The 23,815-nt window shown below is 49.3% G+C and overlaps 1 protein-coding gene and 1 long non-coding RNA gene across 2 annotated transcripts; one reads left to right on the top strand and one right to left on the bottom strand.

The window, feature by feature from the left end:
* Nucleotides 1-15,644: 15,644 nt before the first annotated feature.
* Nucleotides 15,645-22,140, bottom strand: LOC126515857 (uncharacterized). The gene is made up of 3 exons (XR_007595940.1): nt 21,034-22,140; nt 20,707-20,841; nt 15,645-19,676 (listed from the first exon to the last, which is right to left on the bottom strand). It is a non-coding gene; the product is annotated as an uncharacterized lncRNA (long non-coding RNA).
* On the top strand, nt 21,744-23,057 carry LOC126515855 (uncharacterized). Its single transcript, XM_050165823.1, has 2 exons — nt 21,744-22,090; nt 22,453-23,057. The coding sequence occupies exons 1-2, from the start codon at nt 21,744-21,746 to the stop codon at nt 22,943-22,945; spliced, it is 840 nt and encodes a 279-aa protein (XP_050021780.1). The 3' UTR covers nt 22,946-23,057.
* Nucleotides 23,058-23,815: the final 758 nt, after the last annotated feature.

The following is a 23,815-nucleotide window of genomic DNA, read 5'->3' on the forward strand; positions in this document are numbered from 1 at the left end:
TTTTAAAGAAAACAGTGACTTCTTGGAAGGGATGCCTTCTTTGTTTTATCATATTTGTTTATTTGTAGTTAGAGGTGCATATGTGTATGAGTGCATGCCTGCCATGATGTGTACATGGAGCTTGGAGGGCAGCTTGCAGAAGCTGGTTTTCTCCTTATACCATGAGAATCCTGGGGGTGGGGTAGGGTTGGACTCAGGTTCTCAGGCTTAGCAGAAAACATCTTCACCTGCTAAGCCATCTCGCTGGCTACACCCTTAAAACAGAGTCAGTCTTTCACTGGGATCTGTGGCTTGTGGATTAAGCTGGGTAGGTTGGCTAGTGAGCCCCAGGGATTGGCCTGCTTCTACTTCCCCAGCTGGAGGATTACTAGTGTATGCCGCCTCACCCTTCTTCCTATGTGGGTGCTGGGAATCAAACTCAGGTCCTCATGCTCACACAGCAATTGTCTTCTGACTGGGCCATATCTCTGCAGCTCTTGTCAGACGTTTCCATCAGATGAAACTTTGAGGTGTACATTTTTTTTTAAGATTTATTATGTATAATATTCCTACTGCATGTACACCTCCATGCCAGAAGAGGGCGCCAGACTTCATTACAAATGGTTGTGAGCCACCTTGTGGTTGCTGAGAATTGAACTTAGGACCTCTGGAAGAGCAGCCAGTGCTCTTAACCTCTGAGCCATCTCTCCAGCCCCCACCGCTTTCTTTGAGGCAGGGTTTCCCTGTGTAACAGTTCTAGCTGCCCTAGAACTAGCTCTTGTAGACCAGGCTGGCCTCGAACTCACAGAGATTCACCCGCCCCTGCCTCCTGAGTGATGGGATTAAAGGCGTGAGCCACCACCGCCCCACATTTTTACATCATATATGCTCTGAACTTGTATGCTTTAAGGAGAAGAGTGACAATTCTAGAATTAAAAAAAAAAAAACTCAGAAAGCTGTACACGGGTATTAATGATAGTAACATTTATAATCATCCCTAAAGTAGAAAAGGCATACATGTCGATCAACTGATGAATGGATTAGCATTCCAACATTAAATACTATAAGTGATATATTGATACTGTTACACCATGAAGGAACCTTGAAAATATGAGTGCAAGAATGCAGTCAAGCTCATACCGCACGGTTCTAGTTGTATTAAATGCCTCGGTGTGTCAGTTCAGAGAGACAGGGAGTAGATGAATGGAGGTTGAAATGCTGAGAGGCTAGAGTGGAGAGGCTGTGGAGCAAGGGCTCACGGGCAGGGACTTCCTCTGAGGGCGATGAAAGTGTTTGACGTTAGATAGCAGAAATGGTTGCACAATTGTTTCTGTCTCCTAAAAGCCGTCGATGGGCTCAGCTGACTACCTTATGAAATGTCCGCAAGTTAGCGCAGACTGCAGACTATGTGAGCTATGCCTCTCTATTGAGAAAACCTGGTTAAGGGCTGTTGCGGGGGATGAGCCACCAGGAGCTGATGGTTTGTGGAAAAACATGATTACCTCTTATCTTGCTTTGACCTCCTAACAAATGTCTTGTCTTTTCTGCTGTTGCTGCCTGCCCAAGGAAAGAGAAAATGTCTTGTTGCTTAGCTCCAAGGAAATGGTTGGGATTTTTTTTCACCCCAAGGATCATTTTATTAAGGACATAGAAAGGAAGACGGGTATAGTGGGGGGAACTGTACATGATAGAAGTTGTTCTGCAAAGTGCATCTCATGATCGTGGGCCCAAGTCCTGCACTCAGCGCTGCCTAGAGCACTAAGTGCTCAACTCTTCATATGGAAGCGCTGAACAAGTTTTTCCACCTTCCCTTCCCCCTCTCTTCTGCACCGGGCCCAAGCCACAGCTGGCCAGAGCCCAGTAAGAATAAATGGCAGGGGGTTGGTGACCTTGTCCTTCCCCGCGGGCCAGGGAAAGAGACACAGGTGAAGGAACAGTTGGGGCGCACATGAAGATTCCATGTCTTCCTTCCACACCGCACGCTCCATCAGAGGAGCGGGCCACCTCTCCCCAAGACAAATGCTTGGTGACAGGACAGCGGCCAAGATATCAGGAAACCCCAACTCTCCCTGCTTCCTTCCTGCACCTCATCTTCAGCCTTCAGTTTCACCGACCGCCCAAGCAACTGTTGGGGTGTCTTGGCACAGTGCAGGGGATGAGAACTACTCCACTCTGGCCTTGGGCAGGAGACTGTAGATCTTAAGATCAGAATGGGGGAAGATGGCTCAGTGACATGCTTCTCTTGCAAGCATGAGGATCTGAATGTGGTTCCAGAACCCACTTAAAACAGCTGGGCATGGTGGCACACAGAATCCTAGGGTGGGGACTGCAGATATAGGCGGATCTCAGGGGCTCACTAGTTGGCCAGTCCAGCCTAACTGGTGAACTCTGGACCAATGAGAAACCTTGCCTCCAAAAGAACAAAAAGGGGGGGGGTATAAAGGATAGATGATGACAGATGGTATCCAAGTTGTCCCTCACCTCCCCCACACTCAAACACATGTGTGCTTGTACAAACACACAGACTCGGAGAGGCAATGATGCTGTCCCATGCTAAATCTGTGGTTTGGGCCTAGGCCCCTAGCACATAGGCAACTTGAGCTGGCAATCGCACACACGCGTGAGGGGACAGTCACGTCGCCACTGGTGTCGAGGCCACTTCATTGTCCTGGACGGGTTTCACTTCCCTCTGAGGAAGGAGGTCTGGCGTTGCCTGAAGAGAATTTAGAATACGAGGACCTTTTCGCCGGGCTTTAGAAGCTTGTTTACCAAGCCCTCCAGTTCCTGGCTTGAAAGGCTCAGCCACAGACACGGGATATTCTCAGAACAATCCAGCACTCGGTCAATATTTATAGCTGGGGGGGCTTCCGCTCAGGTGGCTTCAGGAGACTGCTTGAGCCCCCACTTAACGCGTGTACATTGATCATCTGCGGGAGCCCTTTCGCCTGCTGGCTCCTCTATCTTTAGAATACTGCGCAACTGGGAATACACTTGACTTTCAAAGGCTCAACCTGTGCCATTCAAAGGGAAAATTCCCACCTCGGTTTTAAGCCCTATCTTGTTCTCCTGCAGTCTGAATAAATATTACTCAACAGCCGAAGTTACTTAAGCATCAATCATTTCCACTTCAAGGAGAAGGTAAAGGGAACAAAGATGTTAACAGCACAAAAAGGCTGAAACTTAACCTCCAGTGCTGGGCAAATTCCAGGCTTGTTGAGATTAAAGAAGCCCTAGAGAGCCGGCGTTACCTCAGGTTCACCGGTGTACTCTTTCTCTCAAGGATTACTCTCGACAATGAAGCAAGGTGCCCCGGAAGCCCCGGGCAGGTGGACGGTGGGAGTGTTTACTCTCTCCTGAGAAGTCAGCCTTCTTCTCCTCACCCGCCAAGCTCTCCCTCAGATGGTCTCCAGCCTGCTTTCCACCACAGCAGCTCTGATGCAATCGACCCCCACCATCTCGTTCTTAAGGCCTTCTCAACTTGTGGGTCTTGGCCCCTTTGGAGGTTGAATGATCCTTCCACGGGGTCGCGGAAGACCATCTGACACACATATTTACATTGCAATTCATAACAGTAGCAAAATTACAGTTATGAAGTAGCAACGAAAATAATTGTAAGGACGGGCGGGGGTCATCATTACATGAAGAACTGTGTTAATTAAAGGGGGGCAGCGTTAGGAAGGTTGAGAACCAAGCTCTATACATAACTTGAGAAGGAGTACAAAATGCCCTAAAGAGACCACTAGGGCTCCAAAGCTGCTACTTCCTCTAATCTCATGCATGCCCAGTTTGGGACTCTAGATGTCCAAGAGCTGTACAGAGCAGCCATGTTTTTCTACCTGTGCCTCATTCTACCTCTTTCCTACTCACCTGGGGAGCTGGATAAGCCTGTAAACCTTGAACCCCAGCCATCTCCACTCAATCTCTAAGTCTTGCGCACTCCCAGGTGAGTCTCCTGTCTTTTGACATTGTGGGTCCGGTATGACAGAGGGGGTGGCATGTATTTGGAGTTGGAAAAAATCTTGCTGAATTATGATTTTGGGTCTCTGGGTTATGATGCTTTTAAACACAGCTTTCTTGAAAGCCAAGACAGAGTGTTAAATTCGTTCTTGCCCTGTGCACAGGTGCCAGGTTTCCAGTTCATTCACAGGGCTGTGCAACCATCTCTACAGTTAGTGCAGTAAATTTTTTTTTCTTTTGCCACCGCAAAGAAGCATCGTATCAGTTTCCCTTCTTGTTATGATGAGATATCTAACAAAGAGCAACTTAAAAGGGTGGTTATTTTGGCTCAGCTTGATGGTACCATCCATGTGGTGGCCAGGAGTACAAGACAGATGGTCATATTGCTTTCACACTCACGGAACAGAGAGGACTGAGCTCAGCTCTCATTCCCCCTTTTACGCACTCTGGGACCCTGGGCGGTGAAACGCGCTGCCCATCTTGAGGTCTTCCCACCTCAGTTACCCGCTAGAAACTGACAGACACACCCAGAGCTTTGTCCTTTGGTGATTTTACATACACCTATCAGTGAGGATTTTATATATCCTATCAGTGAGGATCTGTATTAACCACCATACTCCCTCATTCACTCATATGCTGCCTCCCAGAGCTAAGCAACCGCTGACCCTTCTGTCTCCGTGGATTTACCTCTTCTAGACATTTCCATATCAATTGGATCATGCAGTCAGTGGTCATCTGTGGCTGGCTTCTTCCACATGACACAGTGTCCTCAATGCTTATGTGTTGACACGGATCAGTGCCTCATTTATTCTAGTGGTCGAATCACATGGCGCTGGATGGACAGACCACTTTTTAATTAACCCATTAGCTGATTGGACATTTGGGTTATTTCTATTATGGGATTATTATGAATAAGGCCACTTTGAGCATCTGTGCATGGTGTTTTGTGCGGACTCTTGTTTACATTTCTCTTGGGTATGTATGTGCCTGTACACAGGGCTGCCAGGTTCTGCGATAGACCTCCCAATGGCATTCTGAGAAACCTATGGGTTGTTTTCTGGAGGGAGGGTACCGCTTCCTATTGCCTCCAGCAGTGTGTAGAGACGAGAACTTCCCTGCATCCTTAGCAATATCTGCTTTTACATCATTGTTATCTTCTTCTTCCTCTTCTTCTTATCACAGAGTGGATGAGAAAAGCTATTTTTTCCTGTGGTTTTGATTGATTTACATTTTTTTTAATGGATGCTGACACCAAGTGTCTCCTGCAGTCATTGGCCACCTGTGTGTCTTTCTCTGCGTATCTACATGGTTTAAGATAGCATTTAACCCCTGTGAACTTCGGTGTCCTTGTGGGTAAAATGAAGGTAACTGACAAGGCAATTCAAGTGACTGCAGCAATGAGGTCAGAGTCACTGATACATAGTAGGCACTAACAAGTGTCACCCCCACCCCCACCACTGAGCCCCAAATCCTAGGCGCAACTGTGATTCCCAGAATTTCCTTTCCTGTATGGTCCTGGTTGGGGTTCACCACAGGAGGTATCTGCAGGGCATGTGACCTGTGGCACGAGGAGCTTGGCAACTGTTTTGTGCACTCACAGCTGGCAAGGTGCCCTAGCAGCGCACAGGTGTGGCCTGTGCTCCCCTGTCCCACCTCGGCCTAGGATGTGAGGTACACTTGGAGCCGCATCAACCCCCACCCAGCGTGTGGTCTTCAGCTTCTCCTTGTCAACAGTGCACACTTCTGTGGCAGAGAGCACAGCTCCTTCGGCATGCTGCTCGCGCTGTCGGTGTTGGATGCGATTTCAGCTGCGGTGCCCATCAGTCCGTGTGCATGCCAGCTCATCTCAGCTCTCCTTTCTCATTCAGCTGCCATCCCAACCCCCACCTCTCTGCCTCTCTGGCCAAACTAAATTAACTCCAGGCTCAAGAATAGAGGCAGCCTGCTCGCAAGGCATTTTCGATGTCCTTCTGGTACTGTATGTGACCTGCTTTCTAAAGAGTAATTGTGCTTGCCCCCACTCCGATGGAGTCTGCTTCTCGGCTTGAGCCTGTGAGATGCCGTCAGGAAGAGCAGTTATGGTACCTCCTTCTCAAAAAACCAAACCAAGAACCCTGGACACTTGGGCTCCCCATAGGAGCTAAACATGGTGACTTGGGGTTCTTCCCACACTGGTAGCCCCAGTCCCTGTCCCAGGAAACCCCCATTTGCTCTTCTTGCGTAAGTGTGCTGTGACTGCCCCTCAAAGTCCCTAAGCCATGTATTCCCTTCCAGTTCTCTATGTCACAAGTCCAAATGGCTCTCCTTGGTCTCAAAATCACTCAGGCATTCTCCCCAAGGGAAAGACCATTTTCCGGAGATGTGCTTGGGCAGGAGGTTTGGAAGACAGCTGGTATCCCAGAGCCCAGTGGAACAGGAAGTTCCATCTTGCCTTCCACGTTATTTGGGGCACCTTACCCAAGACCTTCACTCCCTCCCCACCCGCCCATCGAGAATATCAGGCTCTTCTTGGCTAGATCTCCAGGTGGAAGGCCTGGCAACTGCCTGCTGCACCCCAAGTAGGGCTTTGCCCCCACTTTATGATGCCCACACTTAGCCTCACTCCCCTCTCAGACTCAAGTTGATTGAGACTAACTTCTCCCTGTACAGTTTCTGCCTTCTGCCCATATCTCCATCCCAGTCCCTCTCCTTGTCTCATCTGACAGTCATCTTCTGTTTCCTTGCCCTCTTTAAAGCTATGGGAATCGGCTCCTCTGCTCCATCCCCCATGGATCCTCTCAAGCAAGAAAACCTACAAGCAGAAACCCCTTGATTGATGCGATGCTCGTGAGCTGGACATTGGGTGTCACCACAAAAGAGAGCTAACTCATGGAACCATGGAAGGACGGGCTGTTCACCGTCCAGGGCTTTCATCACCAAGGGACACAAAGCTCAAGGTTTCTAATGATGGAGCTATTTCCCAATGTAACTTTGACATCCCCAGTGAGCCCCCGATTTATGGTGCTTTAGAAACAAGGTCAGGGGAGCGTTGGCTGCCCTGCTGTGAGTCCTAAGACATTTCTGTTGAGCTAGATAACAAAGATGGAGATCACACAAAAGGAGATCACACGAATTTAGCATCTGATGTTTTCTCTTCCCTGAACAGGCCACCTCCCAGCTCTGACCTTGACTTTCTGTGTGCACTATCTACTCAATGAGTGTAGTTCCGGGCTAGATTTCTACAACAGATCCCATGGGCAGGCACAGCACTTTTGAATGTAGCAAACTCAAGTCAAATCCCCTCACCCCTTCTCTGTGAGCATCTTGTCATGATCCTTTCTGAACTCTTTGGGTCCCTGGCACCCCTATCTGGGGCACTGTCACTGCTCTTCCCCTCCAGCCCCCCCTCCCAGACTCTGAAGCCTCCCTCCTCATTCTTTGGTATTCACATCCAACAAAACCCAGCCCTCACTGCCTGACATTGTCCTCCCCACTCTACCCTCAGACCTGAAGGCCAAGCTCTGGCTCCGAGCCTTTTGGCACCTGCCATAGATCTTGAGCTTGTTGCCACAAAAATGTTGAGAACCCCATTTGTCCCCCCCCATATTCTTCCTTGAAGACCTACTGTGTTCTGGATTTAGATTATTAGTGTCAGAAACTCTTGGGTACTCGTGTCCCATAGGGAAGCCTGTATGACATTGTACTCTAGACAAAGAAGGGCTACAAATGGGAGACAAAGGGGCAAAGCCTAGAACCTCAGCAGGGGTTGCCATTCTGTTCTGAGGGTCAAGGAAGGCCCCAATAGTGGCAGAACTAAGTCAAGAATCCTCAGTTACTTTGCAGTCTTGTCCATCCCCAACCATAGTCCCAGCCGGGCCTGTTCATTCTTCACACTTCCCATGAAGAATCCACAGTGTCCTGGCCTCTTCCAGAACAGGCCAACAGCCTGCTTCTAGACATTTCCATTCATTCTCCCTTCTCCCTCAGCCAATCCTCGCTCCTTTCCTCTGCCTGTCAAACCCCTACAGAGTCTTCGGGACCTGCGGAAACCCCACCTCCTCCCTGGAGCCTCTCCAGATTCAGACATAACCCCTCTCTGTTGCTCTCCTCATTTTCTAGATGTTGCGCTGGAGTAGACTGTGTCCGTGTTCTTTGTCCCACCGATATGGGCACAGCGCTTAGTCCATCACTGAAAAGGATCTACCTTGAGGCGTTCCATGAAGGTGAGAGTGAAACAAATTGAGGAAGAGGCCCAATGGGATTTTCTGTCCTAGTCAGAGCGAAATACAAACAGGCCAGATATAGCCAACTTGGATTGTTTTGTATTCAGTCACCTCACCTGCTTCCCAACCTTTCTTGGCCAAGTCACATTCCTCTGACCCACTTGGTGTAGGCCTGCAGTCAACCCTTCTGGCTCTGCCCATCCGCATCTTTCCCCTCCCCAGTCAGAATGAGAGCGCTCAGGGGAGGACAGGCAAGGGAAGTCTAAATTTATTCTCGGACCAACACTTTCATGACCATTCTTCTTGACCTGGTCCTTCCATTGTTCTATTTCTCAACCCCTTGGCAACCTTCACCTCCTAACCTATCTGGGCTGGCCAGCAGCCCAACCCATAGGACCTCCACCCCTACCACTCCTCTTGCACTTGGGCCTTTGTTTTTCTTAAGCCTCGATTTGGAGAAAGTTTACAAGGCTGCTTTCCTTTTATCTTGTTGGATTATCTCAATCGGCATTTTCACTGCTGCCTCCAATTCTGACGTAGTCGGTGGGGGAGGGGGGACGTTGGAAAGAGGTTTGTTGATGATGGCTATATTTTATTGTGTGTGATGGTCATGGGTCTGACAGGCAGTTCATCAAGCAAGAGGCTGGGGACAGGAGGGGGAGAAGGACACTAAATACCATGAAGTCACAGTACAAAATATTTTTTCAGAGGGACATCAAAGTCTTTTTCCATGTTGTCTTGCCTTGACCCCATTTCACACTGGCAAAATACAAACTGAAATTAAAATAAAAATACCAGGCTGGCTCCATGTAGCTAGTTGGGCTGGGCAGCTAAGTCACAGACTCTATTAACATCACTAAATGCAAACATTCCAAGATTTATTTTCCTTGCTTATAATTTTTTTTTCTGCCTTTCCACTGTTGGGCTGTTTATTTCTAATAATTTGGTAGGAAAAAAAACATTCGCTCATACCAGTGGAGGTCTTAGTACGCCGAGCTGCAAACCAGAGCACATTTTATTGTGGAATAAAACCCTTGGAAAACAGGCTCCAGGGGGGCCTGCTGAAGGCGAGTTTACTAGCATAGTACAATTGACGCCATTATAATTAGCCACCCTCCCCCTCCCCGCGTCTTATTTTTCAGGGCAGAGATCTGAATCTTTCTCTTTGCACACGAATATCTCTGGACTAGAGCAAAAACATTATGGAGGGTGAGTCATAGAGCAGCTTTGGGCTTTAAAGACTAACGCAGATCCTATAAATCTAACCCACATTCTTTTACTGGGAATGACTGACTTTTATGAAAACCGAGGATTGTAAATCAGGAACCTAAATAGCTTACTTTGCAGCAGATAAATACAGATTTATGCAGTGACAAAGCCCACTGTTAACCCTTTCCTGGTGCCATAGAGGACTTGAGGCCTGTAGGTGCAGAGGGGGCTGGAGGACCTTCAGCTCCGCCTCTTTCTGGGGCTGGAGTAGGGAGGAGACTGGAATGGGAGGCAGTGGTGGCAAATAATTTTCTCTGTCAAGGGTGTTTCCTACTGGTCCATCTCTACAGGTGTAGGACAGCCCTCAAGATCCCGGCTCTGGTTATTCCAAGGCTATGTGCTAAAAAGGGTTCTTTGTGACTACCTGTGTGGGTGTCCCTTGTATCCTGGGTTTCTAAAATCCCCTGAAAAGTCACTAGGCTTTCCTGGGCCTGAACCCTCTCATCTGCAAAATGGCACGCTGTAAGAATTAAATTATGCCGGACTGACGGTGGTGGCACATGCCTTTAATCCTGGTACTGGGGAGGCAAACACAGGCGGGTCTCTATGAGTCTCAGACCAGCCTGGTCTACAGACAGCAGTTTCAGGACAGGCTCCAGGGCTCCAGAGATACTTTGTCTTGGAAAAAAAAAAAAAAGCAGCCAAACAAATAAAAAAGAATTAAATTACATTACATACTAGTTTTGCTTCTCTTTCTTTCTTTCTTTCTTTCTTTCTTTCTTTCTTTCTTTCTTTCTTTCTTTCTTTCTTCTCTCTCTCTCTCTCCTCACCTATCTGCTTGTTGCCCCCAATCATTTTCCTTTTCTCCCGTTCTCTTTTTCTTTCTTTTCATTCTCTTTCCTTCCCCCTCCTTCCTTCTTTTCCTTCCCTGGGGACTGACCCTACACCTCAAGCATGCCAGGAACCTGGTGTGCCACTGCGATACATACTTAACATCACTCCTTGCCCTCAATCAGTTCTATTTTGAGACAGGTTTCATTAAGTTGCCCAAGGCTTGAACCCACTCTGTAGTTCAGGTGGGCCCTTAACGTATAATTCTCTTGCCTCAAGTTCCCTAGCAATTGGGATTACAGGCCTTTGTCACCAGGCAGTGGGCTCTGCATTTCTAAAGAGTTCAGGGGAGACATGATGCTGGGGTGCTGGGACCATCCAACACTGGCGGCGTAGGTGCAGAGCTCGCTGCAGGAACCGCAAATGGTACCCTCATCTCTTCTTCTGTCTTTTCGCAGCGGAGTTTGGCAGCTTCAGGCTTCACTCATTCCTCTGAAAGATCTGTGCCTGTGGATATTCAAGTACTCTGAGCCCTCACGCTGCAGTGGCTGCCGGGCTTTCTTTCCTGACTGTCCCCGAGTCCCTGTAGCTGCCATGCCTGTCTCCCCCGGGGGTGCAACCCTGCCCTGACCGCCCAGCCTGGACTGGCCTAGTGCTTTTGTGTTTAAACAAGGCGCACCCTGTGTTGCCCTCTCAAACTTTAAAGGAATACTGGGACCTGGCGACCCTGGGAGGGAGGAAAAGAACATTTATCATTTTTATGTGGCATTTCAAAGCAAGAGACTCCTCCTTGGCCAGGAGACAAAGGCCCGTGCGCTGGGTTAATGGAAGAACCCCATTTAATCATTAACGCTTAATGTTAAAGAGTTTAAAAGGCAGCTGTGGGCTCCTTGTCAGCCCTTTGGTACTGGGGATGCCCTGGGGGTCGGGTGGGATCAAGTCACACAGAAGGCTTTCCGCTGAAGCCCGAGGAGATGGGAGGTGTCGCTGGTGGGTTTCATCCAAGTAACACCAAGCTGTGTCGCTTAGCCCTCCCCATCAGCTCCCTTTGTCCCGCGATGGTGACAGCACCAGTTCACTTCCTAGGCTAGACATGAAGGGTAGATAGCCCAAAGTCTAGCGCACACCTGATGATACGACAGGAAGACCCTGGCAAAGTCCCCCAAAGTCAGTTCCTCACCTGCGCCACAGCCACTGTGACAGGGCATGGGACCAGACTTATCCCCAGCAGGGAGATGCTCCCCTCTGTGGTTCTCTTGCACCAGTTATCCCAAGAACAGCAGTCCCAGCTCTCTGCCTGCCTGGGCCCCGGGAGAAGGTGTCTTCTGCTGTGTTTTCCCAGAGTCAGGACACAGGCAAGAGCAGTGCCGGGGCAGAAATCCACCTCCCCTCCAGCCCTCCAGGGCATTTGACCTGGAGGAGCTGAGAGCTGGGCCAGCAGGCAGCAAGCCCTGGGTGCACCCTGGTCTTATCAGGGCTACATACAGGCTTAGGTCCCCAACCAGGGGTTCTAGGTGGAAGTGAACAGTGCAGTCATGTTTGCTGTGTTTCTGCTTGTGTGTGCGCGTGCGGGTGTGTTATTGTAGCTTATCACCATAGCTACTGTTAACTGGACATTAAACTGAGTTTATTACAGGCTGAGAAACCTGGGAAGCCTGCACCTGATCCAAAGGCCATTTTCAATTAAAAAAAAAAAAAAACCAAAACAACAGTATCCTTTGTCCCGTCTTACTCTGTCCCCCTCTACAGAACTCCCTCCCGACTCTGAGCCAAAGAGACTGGTTTTACCTTATTAATGCCTTGCCAATTGCAGTAAAGTTAGGTGGTGCCAGCTTCCCACTCAGCTGACCTCGTGTGAATCCCCCCCCCCCCACGGCTCTGTGTGGTTAATTACTTGTTCCTATTGTAGAATACACATTGTGCTCTGTGTGTGGCCACTTTCTACCCAGATACGGATTTTCCCGTCCCTCTTCATCAATACCTCTTTCAAATTATTAAAGAAAACAAAACAAACGGCTTGAAACACCATACAACTGTCCTGGTAGAACACAGCTGTCATGAAGATGGTTCACACAAATCACAAAGATGTGGTATCTCAGACCAATCCCCTAGGTCAAGGTGACAGGGTATCCAATTCTGCCCGCATCTCTGGCTTGGAGCAGTGTCTCAAGCAGAAGCCTAGCCAAACCTTCAAGTACACCTGATTTTCAGTAATCTTGCAGGCCGGCCCATGGTGGCATCTGTCACTTAGAGTTCCTGGTATGTTCGGAAAGTAGGGGCTGAGCTGGTGTGAGCTTCACAAAGACATTGTGTCTTCACAAAGACACAAGCAGAAGGGAGTGGGCCTGTCCCAAGGTGCCCAGAACACACAGCTGACCTTTTCTGCCTCCCTGTGGGAAAAACCCACAGCAGGAGATAAGATCAGGAAGTTTGGGTTTTGCAGGCTCACCCTGGAATTTATGCAGATCCTGTGAGATCCTCCTGGTGCTAGCACCCATCTGGGATCCAGAGGGCAGGAGGTAAAGAGCTCCTTCCTTGGGCTCAAAGAGCATCCATCCCCCCCCCCCCCCGTTCTTACTGGGACAGCCCCCAGCAGCTATAGATAGTATGTGTTTACCTTCTGAGTACTTTCAATGTCCAGCTACTGAATGACTTTCAAAGATCTGACCACCTTTCATGGGACGGCCCCCTCTTTGGGAGGGAGGAAAGAGAGCCATGTTCTTTCTTTCTTTTTTTTTTTTTAAAGATTTATTTATTTATTATGTATACAACATTCTGCCTCGATGTATGCCCGCACACCAGAGGAGGGCGCCAGATCTCAGTACAGATGGTTGTGAGCCACCATGTGGTTGCTGGGAATTGAACTCAGGACCTCTGGAAGAGCAGGCAATGCTCTTAACCTCTGAGCCATCTCTCCAGCCCGCCATGTTCTTTCTTGACAGCTACACTGCCTGTCCCTTCACAGCTCGGATCTTTATTTTATGGTCCCTGTTGCCCTCTTCATTCCCCACCTCTGCAGAGTGACCCCGGTGGTGCATGGCTCTCTCAGGGTAGTGGAGAGAGCCGTTGTAATACGAAAAGGCAGGCTAGGGGACGTTTATCTTGGAGCTCAGCTGCTTGCTCTGTTCTACCTCAGCTTCTCTTTGGGCAGAAGACTAACACCAACAAACACATCAACAAAACCAACCAGGGTGAGTCTGGCTGCTTTGGAATGTCAGGCACCACCAAGCATGAGGCCCCATCTAAGGCCTTATTTCCGATGCAGTCTGCGAGACCCTTCCAGAGGCCCTTCCTAGTACCTTCAGCAAAGGCCCAAATCAAGGTTCTAACAAATGACACTGGGGGTGACATTCCTCCCCCTCAAAAAGCCTGACTCACAGCTCACAGAAGGCCACTCACTCTATTCTGTGACTTCTCTAACTTACAAACATGATTTGACATTCATGTTACTTAAAACATGAGTCTTATTGAATTCCAAACAACCTTTAGGAGACATGTAGGCTACCTGCCCACCTCTCTCTCTCTCTCTCTCTCTCTCTCTCTCTCTCTCTCTCTCTCTCTCTCTCTCTCTCTCTCGTGTGTGTGTGTGTGTGTGTGTGTGTGTGTGTGTGTGTGTGTGAAACAAAGGCTTTACACATTATATACGCTAGGCAAAGGGTTTCTTGTCTTGAATCCAGACTGGTCAATGGTCAAATAAGACATTCTACTTGTTATACGATATCCCTTGTCTCAAAATCAGACAGCTGGTCACCCCACTTACATTGCTGAATCCTATTCTGCTCTCGTTATTTTCTATTTAGTGAGGCATCTATTAGAAACTGAATTCATGACTTAACTTTCCTAATACTCCTATTAACAGTATTTACAATAACATCGAAACCAACACACCTTCCTTACACAGCACGGAGACAAAGCATTCCCTTTCACTAACGTAGACCTGGGACTCAGCAAACTGAATGTGACGGCTTGGTCTTGGGAATTCTTGCTGGTTGGAACACAAAGCTGCTAAGGCCTTTCTCCACCAGATAGATCAAAGCCTCCTCACCACACACGCTAATTCCTTGGCCTCTCTATGCTCCCTAAAGGAGAGGACTCACGCCGTAGGTTGTGCCCAGCTTGAATAGTTTTCAAGGTCTGCCATAAAACCATATGGCTCAAACTTAAAGCCTTGTTGGTTGCCAAGGCTGCGAGGGTCAGGCCTACCCATGCCCACAAGTCTAATAAACTTTGCAGGGGTTCTTCTTGAGATGCCGACAGCCCACATCTTTCTCCAGTTTCAGTGCACAGTTGTCTGGAACTCACAGAGACAAGTATTTGTTTGTTTTGGTGAGCAGTGAGCGGTTACCATTCTTCTTGCTACCTGCAGGGTATGGTGTTCAATATGACATACAGTTATTTTATTTAGTCTTTTTGCTCTTTCTGCTCTTACGGTGCTGGGAATGGAACCCAAAGTCTCATGAGTGCCAGGCAAGAACTCTACCACTGAGTACACCTCCAGGCCTCATTTAATCTCGACAATAAGCCTTGTTTTGGAAATGAGGGTACTGGAGGTTAGGGACATTAAGTAACTTACAGAATGTGAAGTGGCTAGTTAGGGAAAAAACAGGAGGTTAAAACCTCACTCCTGCTGGGGGTGTAGCTCAGCGAGTAAGAAGAATGCTTGCCTGGCATATGTGGAGCCCTGGGTTCAATCCCCAGTAGTCTATAAACAAGGCTGTGTGCAGGTCTGGCTTCAATCTCCAGAACCCTGAGGGTGGGGGACGGTTCAGTGCTCGTCAAGTTTCACATATCCTTTCGTTCCGCACTCTTCATACTTTGGGGACTTGCTGATACCAGAGGGACCAAGTCCCAGAGAACAAAAGTACCCAGGGTGCCTGCGGTCTTTCACAACTGAGCCACCAGTTCAAAGCCTCCCTTCTGACTTCAGGCCATCTTTCCCCTGCCCCTCTCACTTCAGAGCCATGGACTGGACAGCTGGGCAAAGCACATAGCCAGAGCCAGGAAAGCAATTCCCACTTGGCCATCTTGCCGCAGCTTAGCCCAGCAGGCCTGCTGGCTCCCTTAGGGGCCGCAGCAAAGACTCTTGCTCCTCAGTGATGGCTGTCCATTCTAGCTAGCGAAACCTAAGGGCCGGAAGGAATTCAGATCTGCTCTGTCACCATGATAGTCTCAGCAGCAATTTCTGTGGCACAGACAGGCTGAGTAGCTGGGCTGAAGCTGGTGACTAGTGACAATGTTCCCTGATGCCACACCAGCCATTTGAGTGGAGCTGGGGACTCAGTTTCTGCCTAAGTCTAAAGTGCCCTAAAACCACCTGTGTGCACACAGGCCTATATACATGTACACATACAGGCATGCACAGGCGCACACATGCAGGCACAGACATAGACACAGACACACAGACACACAGACACACAGACACACACACACACACACACACACAGGAAAAAGAAAACAGGGCTCCAATCTGTGTCCTCCTGACGGAACGATGGCGGATAATGCAGAGGACAGCCGGGCAGACTGTTAGAGGGAGGGGCTGGGAGGACCTTTCCACAGCTCAGCAGGTCACCACTGGCTTGTGGTTTGTTTTTGAAATTGTCTTATTTCCCACAGAGTTAAATCCACTCTTTGTGGTCTGGTTCTAGGCACTCATTGGTATGACCAGAGTGCCCTCAAAACCCAGAGCAGCCGTACAGCTCTGCCTGTCTTGTTCCCTCAAGCTTCCGCCTGATGCCAAGCTTGCCCCCTGCAAACACCGATCTATTCCGAGGATTTCACCTTTTCCAGCGTGCCCAGTAAGTGGACGGATGCAGGTGATGACCCACTAAGACCGATTTCTTCTGCTTAGTGCCACACATCTAAGATCCAGCCGGGCTGCTGCATGGGTCAGAATGGCTCCACTTTACTGCTAGTTGTCAAAATTGCTGTTGTCCCCACTTTAGTACCCAGATTCTCACTGGCTGAAGGAGATCTGGATTCCTTTCAGGTCTTTTGAATAAAGTTGTGACTGTTTTTGAGTGGACATGTTTCATTTAAACATCTCAGTACGGTTGAGGAGGCCTCAATCAGCTACATATCACTACACGACAAACTTCCAAATGTGTTTTTCTGGAGTGGCTGTCATGGTGTTCCTTCCTACCGGGAAGGTGAACAAGTTCCAGAAGTTCCGCACCATCCCAGCATTTAGAATTGTCTTTGTCCTTCTTTAGTTCTTGTTAACACTCCAGCAGAAGCATATGGATTTCTTTATAAGAATAGGCGGCACGAAGGTGGCATGCGCAGGGAAAACTCAGACACATCACGTGTTCGGAGCCAAGGCTGCAGGAAGCTGTATGACAGGGAAGCATCATCGGAGAGCCTGTGATTCGCTACACATTTGATCTGGTACTAGTATTTGGCTATTGTATGTTTAGGAAAAATTTGTAATTGCCCATTATTTTCAACTCCCATATTCAGTTGTGTGACTTTATATGAAATAAAAACCTACAATCTGAGAAAAAAAAAGAATAGGCGGCACGGAATGATGGCACATGCCTGTAATCCCAGAACCTGGAAACTTGAAGTAGGAGGAGGGCCACAAGTTTGAGGCCTGACTGGTCCACATAGCTATTGATTACCTTTGGAACAATCAAATCCAGACCAACCAGGGCTATGGAGTAAGACCCTGTCTCCAAAACAACACTCAAACAGACATAAATAAAACATAATCAGAAAAAAAAATAAAAAAAGACCAGGGCAATGTAAGCTAGGCATGGTTGTATATAGTTACAACATTGGCAGTCCAGAGGTTGAGGCAGGAGGATTATCAGTTTGAGCACAACTTAGGCTACTTAGTGAGGCCTTGTCTCAAAGACAAGGAAAAAGTAAGTAAAATATCAGCTTTACAAACTGTATGATAATATGCCATGGATCAAGGGGCTTGCACTTTGGAGGATTGCTGTCTTGGAGTTCTGAATTCCAAGCTAACGGTGTTAGCAGCCTTCTCTTCTGAGGCTTCTTCTCTTGCCTCGAAATGGCTGGCTTCACTGATTCTGTCTTTCCTCTATGTGTCCAGGTTCTCTTTTTTATTTAGGGATGTAAGTTATATTGGACTAAAAAAACTGTGAGAAAAAAAAAAAGAACTGTGAGCTTCATGAGCTATTTTCAGACTTTATCTGCTAATGCAGCCCCCTCCTGAGGTCTGAGGGATTTAACATACAAATTCCAAGAGGATGGGGCACAATTCAGGCCATAATGAGCAAAGTGAATGCATTCTAGACCAACCATGCAGACTAGAAGGCTTTTATGTGGGGGAAATTGGAAACAGCACCATAGTTCCTGTGGCCTAGGATGAGCTCCATCACCTTTGGTGACGCGGGACACTTCCTTCTACTGGGAGTGAGGGGGCGCACAGGCAGAAGCTGACACCATGGTTCCCTAGCTACAAGAGCTTAAGGTCACATCTTCTGGAAGCCACACTTTTGTGGTCTGTAACAGGAGAGCGAGAATTAATGATACTAGCTTTAGAGCCAGGCGACCAGGAAGGAGCGTTCACGTGCAGCCGTTTCACCAGCTGACGTGTGTGAGGTCTGCCGTTTCCTGTGTTGCATTCGGATTCATTTCTTGCTGCAATAGCTGAGCTGTATAGAAGCTTCTGGCATTCTTCTTGCCTCCTGGGATTATTGTTAAGGTCCAAGTGCTTACTTAGTAAATGTCAGCAGTCGGATTTAAAGATTCTGGCTAAACTTGGCTACTACAGACTCAAGTATGCACAGAGATTCGTTACGTGATCGGAAAATGTTTAAGCATTGTAGAAAGCAGACACTGGAATAAAAAGTGAAGGTCTCAGACACCCCCATAACCCTGCCTCTTTCCATGTGCCCCCTGAGCTTGCCCTCTGTTATGGAGGCCTTCTGATGCCTGCCCTTCAAGCTCAGATGTTGGAATTCTACCCCACAGTGTGTAGTTTTAAGAGGAAGGACTTAGAAGGTAGTCGTGAGTGGGACAGATGCCCTCCTCAGACACAGGGAAGCTTGCTCACTCTCTGCTTGGAGAACATAGCAAGAAAACCACCATTGCAAGGCAAGAGGTAGTCCTTGCCAGCACCCAACCATCTTACCATCTCAGTACTCAGGTTACAGTCTTTCTAACTCTCAGAACACTAAGTACGGGTTGTTTAAGTCACAGAGTCTCAGGAAAGTTGTTACAGTGTCCTCACAGACTTTCTCCAGGAAATATGCAGTATGTTTGTTTATGAATGATACACTAGACTCACTCCACTCTTAGAAGGAGTTCGCATGAACCCAGGGATGCCAGACAGACGGAGCAACAAGCAGATGGCAGGATCAAGTAGGGTCTTGACATTCCAGGAAACTCTCAGACAGCGAGACCCCATGGAGAAGTTTTAGTCTGGGATCAGGTGGCAATGACTGGTACACAGAGGCCCATCTTGAGGATTTATAGACTGGGGAGAGCATTTCAGGCCACGGAGGCCGGCTGAATGAAGACAGCAAATCGCAGGCAGAGAAGAGCACGGATGGAGCCCTGGGTGCAGACAGCTCTTCCTGGTGCACAGCAGCAGGAGAGGGAGAAGTGCGGGCGATCCTGGAGGAAGCTGAGGCCTGAGTGTAGGCAAACACAGTGGGAAACTGGAACCTGCTCTGGAGGTGTAGCTGGCCAAACCCAAGCTTCAGTTGTCACACGTTCTTCAGACAGCCAATGGGAAAGGGTCTCTGATTTTAGTGGCATATGAGATTCAGGTGGCCAGCCTGGACAGTCTGGTCACCTCCCCATCCCAGGGACTTCACTGAATCCTGTCTGCAGAGTATCCCTTGTAGCCTAAGGTGACATCCCCGTGGGTTCCAGGGTGGGAATGTGGATATTCTTGGTGGCCATTATTCTGCCTTCCATACTCTTATAGCCACAAGTTCTAAGTGCTCACACGTACACTAGTTGTGGAGAAACTGCTGCCTCCAGGCTGGTCCCATGTCCTCTCCCTTTGGCTACTCCTTGAGGCAACTGATTTTCTGATCCTCCCTACAGACAAGGACATGGCCCTCTCCAGCAGTGGCCATTTCCAGGCCAGTACCTCTTGCTCTGGGCCTGGGAAGAGCCATCTCTTCTTGGCATGCAGAGACTTATCCATTCTCCCACTCCACACAATGGCTGCTACCTCCCAGGCTTGGAGGACTCGGCTTCAGACTTCACCGGCATGGGTAACTCATTTCCACAGTGAGTCTGGGCTCCTGCTTCCCCTCTGAGCAAGTCCAATCAGTACACGCTTGACATTTCAAAGCCTTGGGAGCAAGGAACGAGGATCTAGAGCCCACAGCTCAGCCTTGACCGCCATATTGGGGTGTGCTTACCCCATTCTGTGCACACAGGATCTCTTGGCTGTGCCACCAGGATTAGGGTTCTTCTTTCTCAGGTCAGCTCTAAGCAGCAAAGCAAACACTCTGATGGGCTTCTGTGTTGGCACCACAGGGTTTCCCGGAGCCTCTCTGAGAATAGGTCTGAATCCTATTTGAGAAATGTTGGAAAAGCAAGAGTTTCCACGAACAGTGCTCACAGCCGTGAGGACTATCCTGGGGACAAACCACCTTTCCAGAGACACACGCTAACTTGCGCCTGTGGGGGTGTCTCAAGCTCTAAGTAAATCTGCCATCACTCCCAACTCTGGCCTTCTCTCTCCTCCATGTCTCTGCTCACCATCCCCCTCCCCGTGTGTTCAACAAATCTCCTGTGTCTAGCTTTGCTAGTTCGAAGTTGGGCAGCACGAGCTCACAGCAGAGCAGGCAGGGACATACAGACTAGCAGATGCATTGCGTTAAGTACCAAGAAGATAATGCATAGGCAAATGAGAGGGTGGCGCCCAATGCCATCGAGGATACAGAGAAGCAATCAGGAGAAGCTTCCTTTAGGAGGAGATACCCGAGCAGGTTGGAAACTCAGCCAAACAGAGGCAGAGGGACTAACTATGCTTCCTTACTTCTACTGCCCATCAGATTCTATGTAGAGTCCTTGCCTGTGGGGCCTGGCAACCCCCCAGTCTCTGTCCATACAGTCCCCCAGTGTGGTGGTAGTAGCTTCAAGATTTACACTGCAATTCTGCTTCAGCCTCTGCCTCGAAGCCAGGAATAAGCCTGGCTATGTTGTTGGCTAACCCTGCTCCGTGGGGACTTCTCAGCCACCACCCACACTGTTGAGTGCCTCCCTTAAAGTGAATAGGCCCTGAGCCAGTCCCCATAAGATGCTGCAGCAGGTGGCACTGAAACCTACAGCGTGGTGAGGTGGTTGTTGGTAGCAGACCTGGAACCCAGGCACACCTCCAGCCTGGTCCCAACACTGCTGGCCGTTATCAGCCAGAAGACCTCAGGGCAGTCCTGGACCCTTCCAGAGGTTCTATTTCCCAACCATAAAGCTGGGGAAATAATAGAGTTCATCCCCCAGGGTTGGTGAGAGAATGACGCGGAGTTCGCCCTCAGCTCCGTGTCTGGTTTGTGTCAAGCTACAGCGAATGTACTTCAAAGAGACATGTAAAGCCACTTACCAAGTGTCAGAGGCAAAGAGTTGCCTGATGAGCCATTCTCTGCATCAAGACAACGGGCCGTCCTGACCACTTGGTTTGGAGACACAGGAAAGCAGGAGATGTGAAACAAGCCAGAGGAGAGGCTGTCTGGACCTTCTGGAAGACAGAGAGATGCAAATGGTGGTTTGAAGCAGGGCCTGGAGGAGGGAGACGCTCGGCATCTTGGAGTAGCCCAAGAGCGCTCCACAGAGAGCCTGCCTGGGGGTTTCCCGTGGATAGAGGGATCCCCTGTTCTCAGCCCCAAAAGTGGGGCTGAGCAAAGGGGTTCTGGTGGAGGCCAGAGGGTACCTTCTTATCTGAATAAGGTCAGGAGTCAAGCTGGTCCAGGGATCACTTCAGAATGACTTGCCAGAAGCCAGCTTCTTAGTGGATCAGTAGCCACTCATCTGCGTCTTCTAAGCACTTCTGTATCAGCCTGTGATTCAGCCCAGCATCTGGGGGACTTAGGGGGGTAGCTTTGGGTTGTCACCTAGTAGGGAGACAAAGGCACATGCACTCAAGACAAGCACCAAAGAACAGTGTTAGCCACACTTTCTGGACTCCAGGGAGGAGCCAAGAGACCCTATGGCTGACCCATTGGCAGTAAAGTATTTGCAGCAATTGTTGGGTGACTGCTGTGGGTCACCTCCTGCTTTCGGTGGCTTCCTGTTCTGTAACTTCTGTGGTGAATGAAGCCAGATCTTCTTGATTCTATCCAGGAGGATAAAGAGGGTCAAAGGAGCTCCAGGAACTGGTGGAGTCAATCCAGGAGTCACGGGAGATCTTAGGATATTGTTCACTCCTGTACCGTATACTCCCTCACTACTGTTGGCATCCCTGTGGACCCCAGTCATGCCCAGAAGGGTCTCAAGAATGGATCCAAAAACACGGGGCAAAATGGAGACACAGCCTGGGGACAGTTAGCAGTATCGCCTGCAGAGAGCCTAGAAGACTATTCTGAGAACTCCCAGCCTTTCTGGAATTTGTAATGTGACTCCCTCCCTGTGTGAGGTACAGCCATGGAGTCACACATCACTGCTTCGGATCCCGGGCCACCTCCCAGCCTCAGTGCCTCCCCACCCTTGTCAGCTGAGTTGACTGAAGTCTTGCCTCACTCGGAACGAAATGCCAAGGACTCGGGTCTTAAACAAGCTCCCCTTGTCCTTCGCTGGTCATTTGAGCATCTACTGCAGGCTTCCTGGCATGCTCCAGGCTCTCCTGCTGGCCCTGGCTTGGGATCCTCCTTCTGCCTCCCAGTGCCTCCCACTTCCTGTCTCTCCAACTGTCTCGAGGAAAATGCAAGCCTTCTGTGCTCAGCACAGGCATGTCCATCAAAGTGCAGCTCGCAGACGGGAACATCATCTTGGTGGGTGGTTTCAGACGCTGGCTGCCAGAGCCCAGGCAGTCAATGGGACTGTGGACCGACTTCCTTCCCTTCCTTCCGCTTGGGAGAGGAGGAGCCTGTGCCTGGGATCCTGTTCAGGACAAGGGGTGGGGAAAGACAGAGCCCTTGCTCCCTGCCTGTGTTTGTGTGGGGCCATGAATGCTTCTTCCAGTTCACCCACTTCCTCACCAATAGCCTGAGAGGCAGGGTTTGTTTGCTCTGGTTTTACAGATGGGCAAACCAAGGCTCTGAGAAGTCACGTGACCTTTTCAACTTCACTCTCCCACCTTGCATAGTCAGAACAGCTTTCCCAGTTTGACCTTAGTGTCTTTTCTCTTCCACAGGCATTCGGGCACGGTGCTCCACCCAACCCATGGGAGGTCTCCATTAATGGCACCAGGACACATATCTAACACAGGAACAAAATATTTGAAGCCAGGCATTCAGGATATCTGCACACTTGACCTGGAGAATTTCTTTGTTGGATACCACCTGCAGAGCCTCTGTGTGCCTCTGGGAGAACTGCGCCTGGAGTCTCCTCTGCCGAGGGTAGATGCCACCCCCAGGTGCAGGTGGCACCAGTACTTGCTGCTCCTTTATGCCCATTTCTCCCTGTTGGTTCATGCCAGCATCATGCGTGTTCCCTCTCCTAGTCTTGCTGCTAGACACACATGTTTCTGGACCCTCCTGCCATTCTTTCTCCTTGGCACCTGGCACTGCCACCAAAGGGCATCTCAGAGTCCAGAAGCGCCAAGGGTAGGCATTCGCCTCAGGAATAGGTTTGCTATGCTGTCTGTGGAGCTGTGTTCTGATTCCATGAAATGGGATCCTTTGTAACAATGCAGGTAGAAATAGGCCATGAATCTGAAGGAGAGTGGAGGGGGGATTGCGGGAGGTTTTAGATGTAAAAAATGGAAAGGAAAAAATGTAATTAAATTATAATCTCAAATTTTTCTAAACATTTCTGTTTTGTATCTATATAATTTCCTGAGTTTCAGGGGTTGACATCCTAGCAGCCCCCCTGAGTGATTCAGAAGCTGGTGGTCTGGGATTGGCATCCTAGAAGGCCCCTGGGTGACTCAGGAGCTGGTGGTCTGGGATTGGCATCCTACAGGCCCCTGGGTGACTCGGGAGCTGGTGGTCTGGGATTGGCATCCTATAGGCCCCTGGGTGACTCGGGAGCTGGTGGTCTGGGATTGGCATCCTATAGGCCCCTGGGTGACTTGGGAGCTGGTGGTCTGGGCACTGCACTTTAGGAAATGGTAACTGGCAGCGACACAGAGCAGACTAAAGACCTTGCTTTGAAGAAAGGAGGAGGAAAAGTCACTGGGAAACGTAGGGGTTGACTGGGATGCAGCATCAAGGGGAGCTGGCAACAGAGAGAACTTCAAACGGAAGAAGGTAATTATATCAACTTCACCACCTGCAGCCTACAGCAGCCTTGCAGGGAGCCTTGTGAATCCCAAGGGAGGGAAACAGAAGCTCAAGAAAGGAAGAGCCATGGTTTCCTAGGTGTCAGCGAAGACCCAGAATCTGAAAGTACACCCTCTTAATTCCAGAAACCGGTACTCTGCTGGACCTACATCTGAGCAGAGATGGAACGCCAGGTGCTTTTCTTCAGGGCTGGGGAGTCAGTGTTCAGAGCACATTGTTAGAGGAAAAAATGAATGAATGAATGAATGAATGAATGAATGAATGAATGAACAG

Source organism: Alexandromys fortis, unplaced genomic scaffold, assembly GCF_014885135.2.
Source record: "Alexandromys fortis isolate MF-2015 unplaced genomic scaffold, M_Fortis_MF-2015_v1.1 scaffold_146, whole genome shotgun sequence".
NCBI lineage: Eukaryota > Metazoa > Chordata > Mammalia > Rodentia > Cricetidae > Alexandromys > Alexandromys fortis.

Coding starts and splice junctions, on each gene's coding strand:
- LOC126515855 (XM_050165823.1), top strand. CDS start 21,744: ATGGAGTCACACATCACTGCTTCGGATCCCGGGCCACCTCCCAGCCTC. Junction 22,091..22,452: donor CAGACGGGAACATCATCTTG/GTGGGTGGTTTC, acceptor TCTCTTCCACAG/GCATTCGGGCACGGTGCTCC.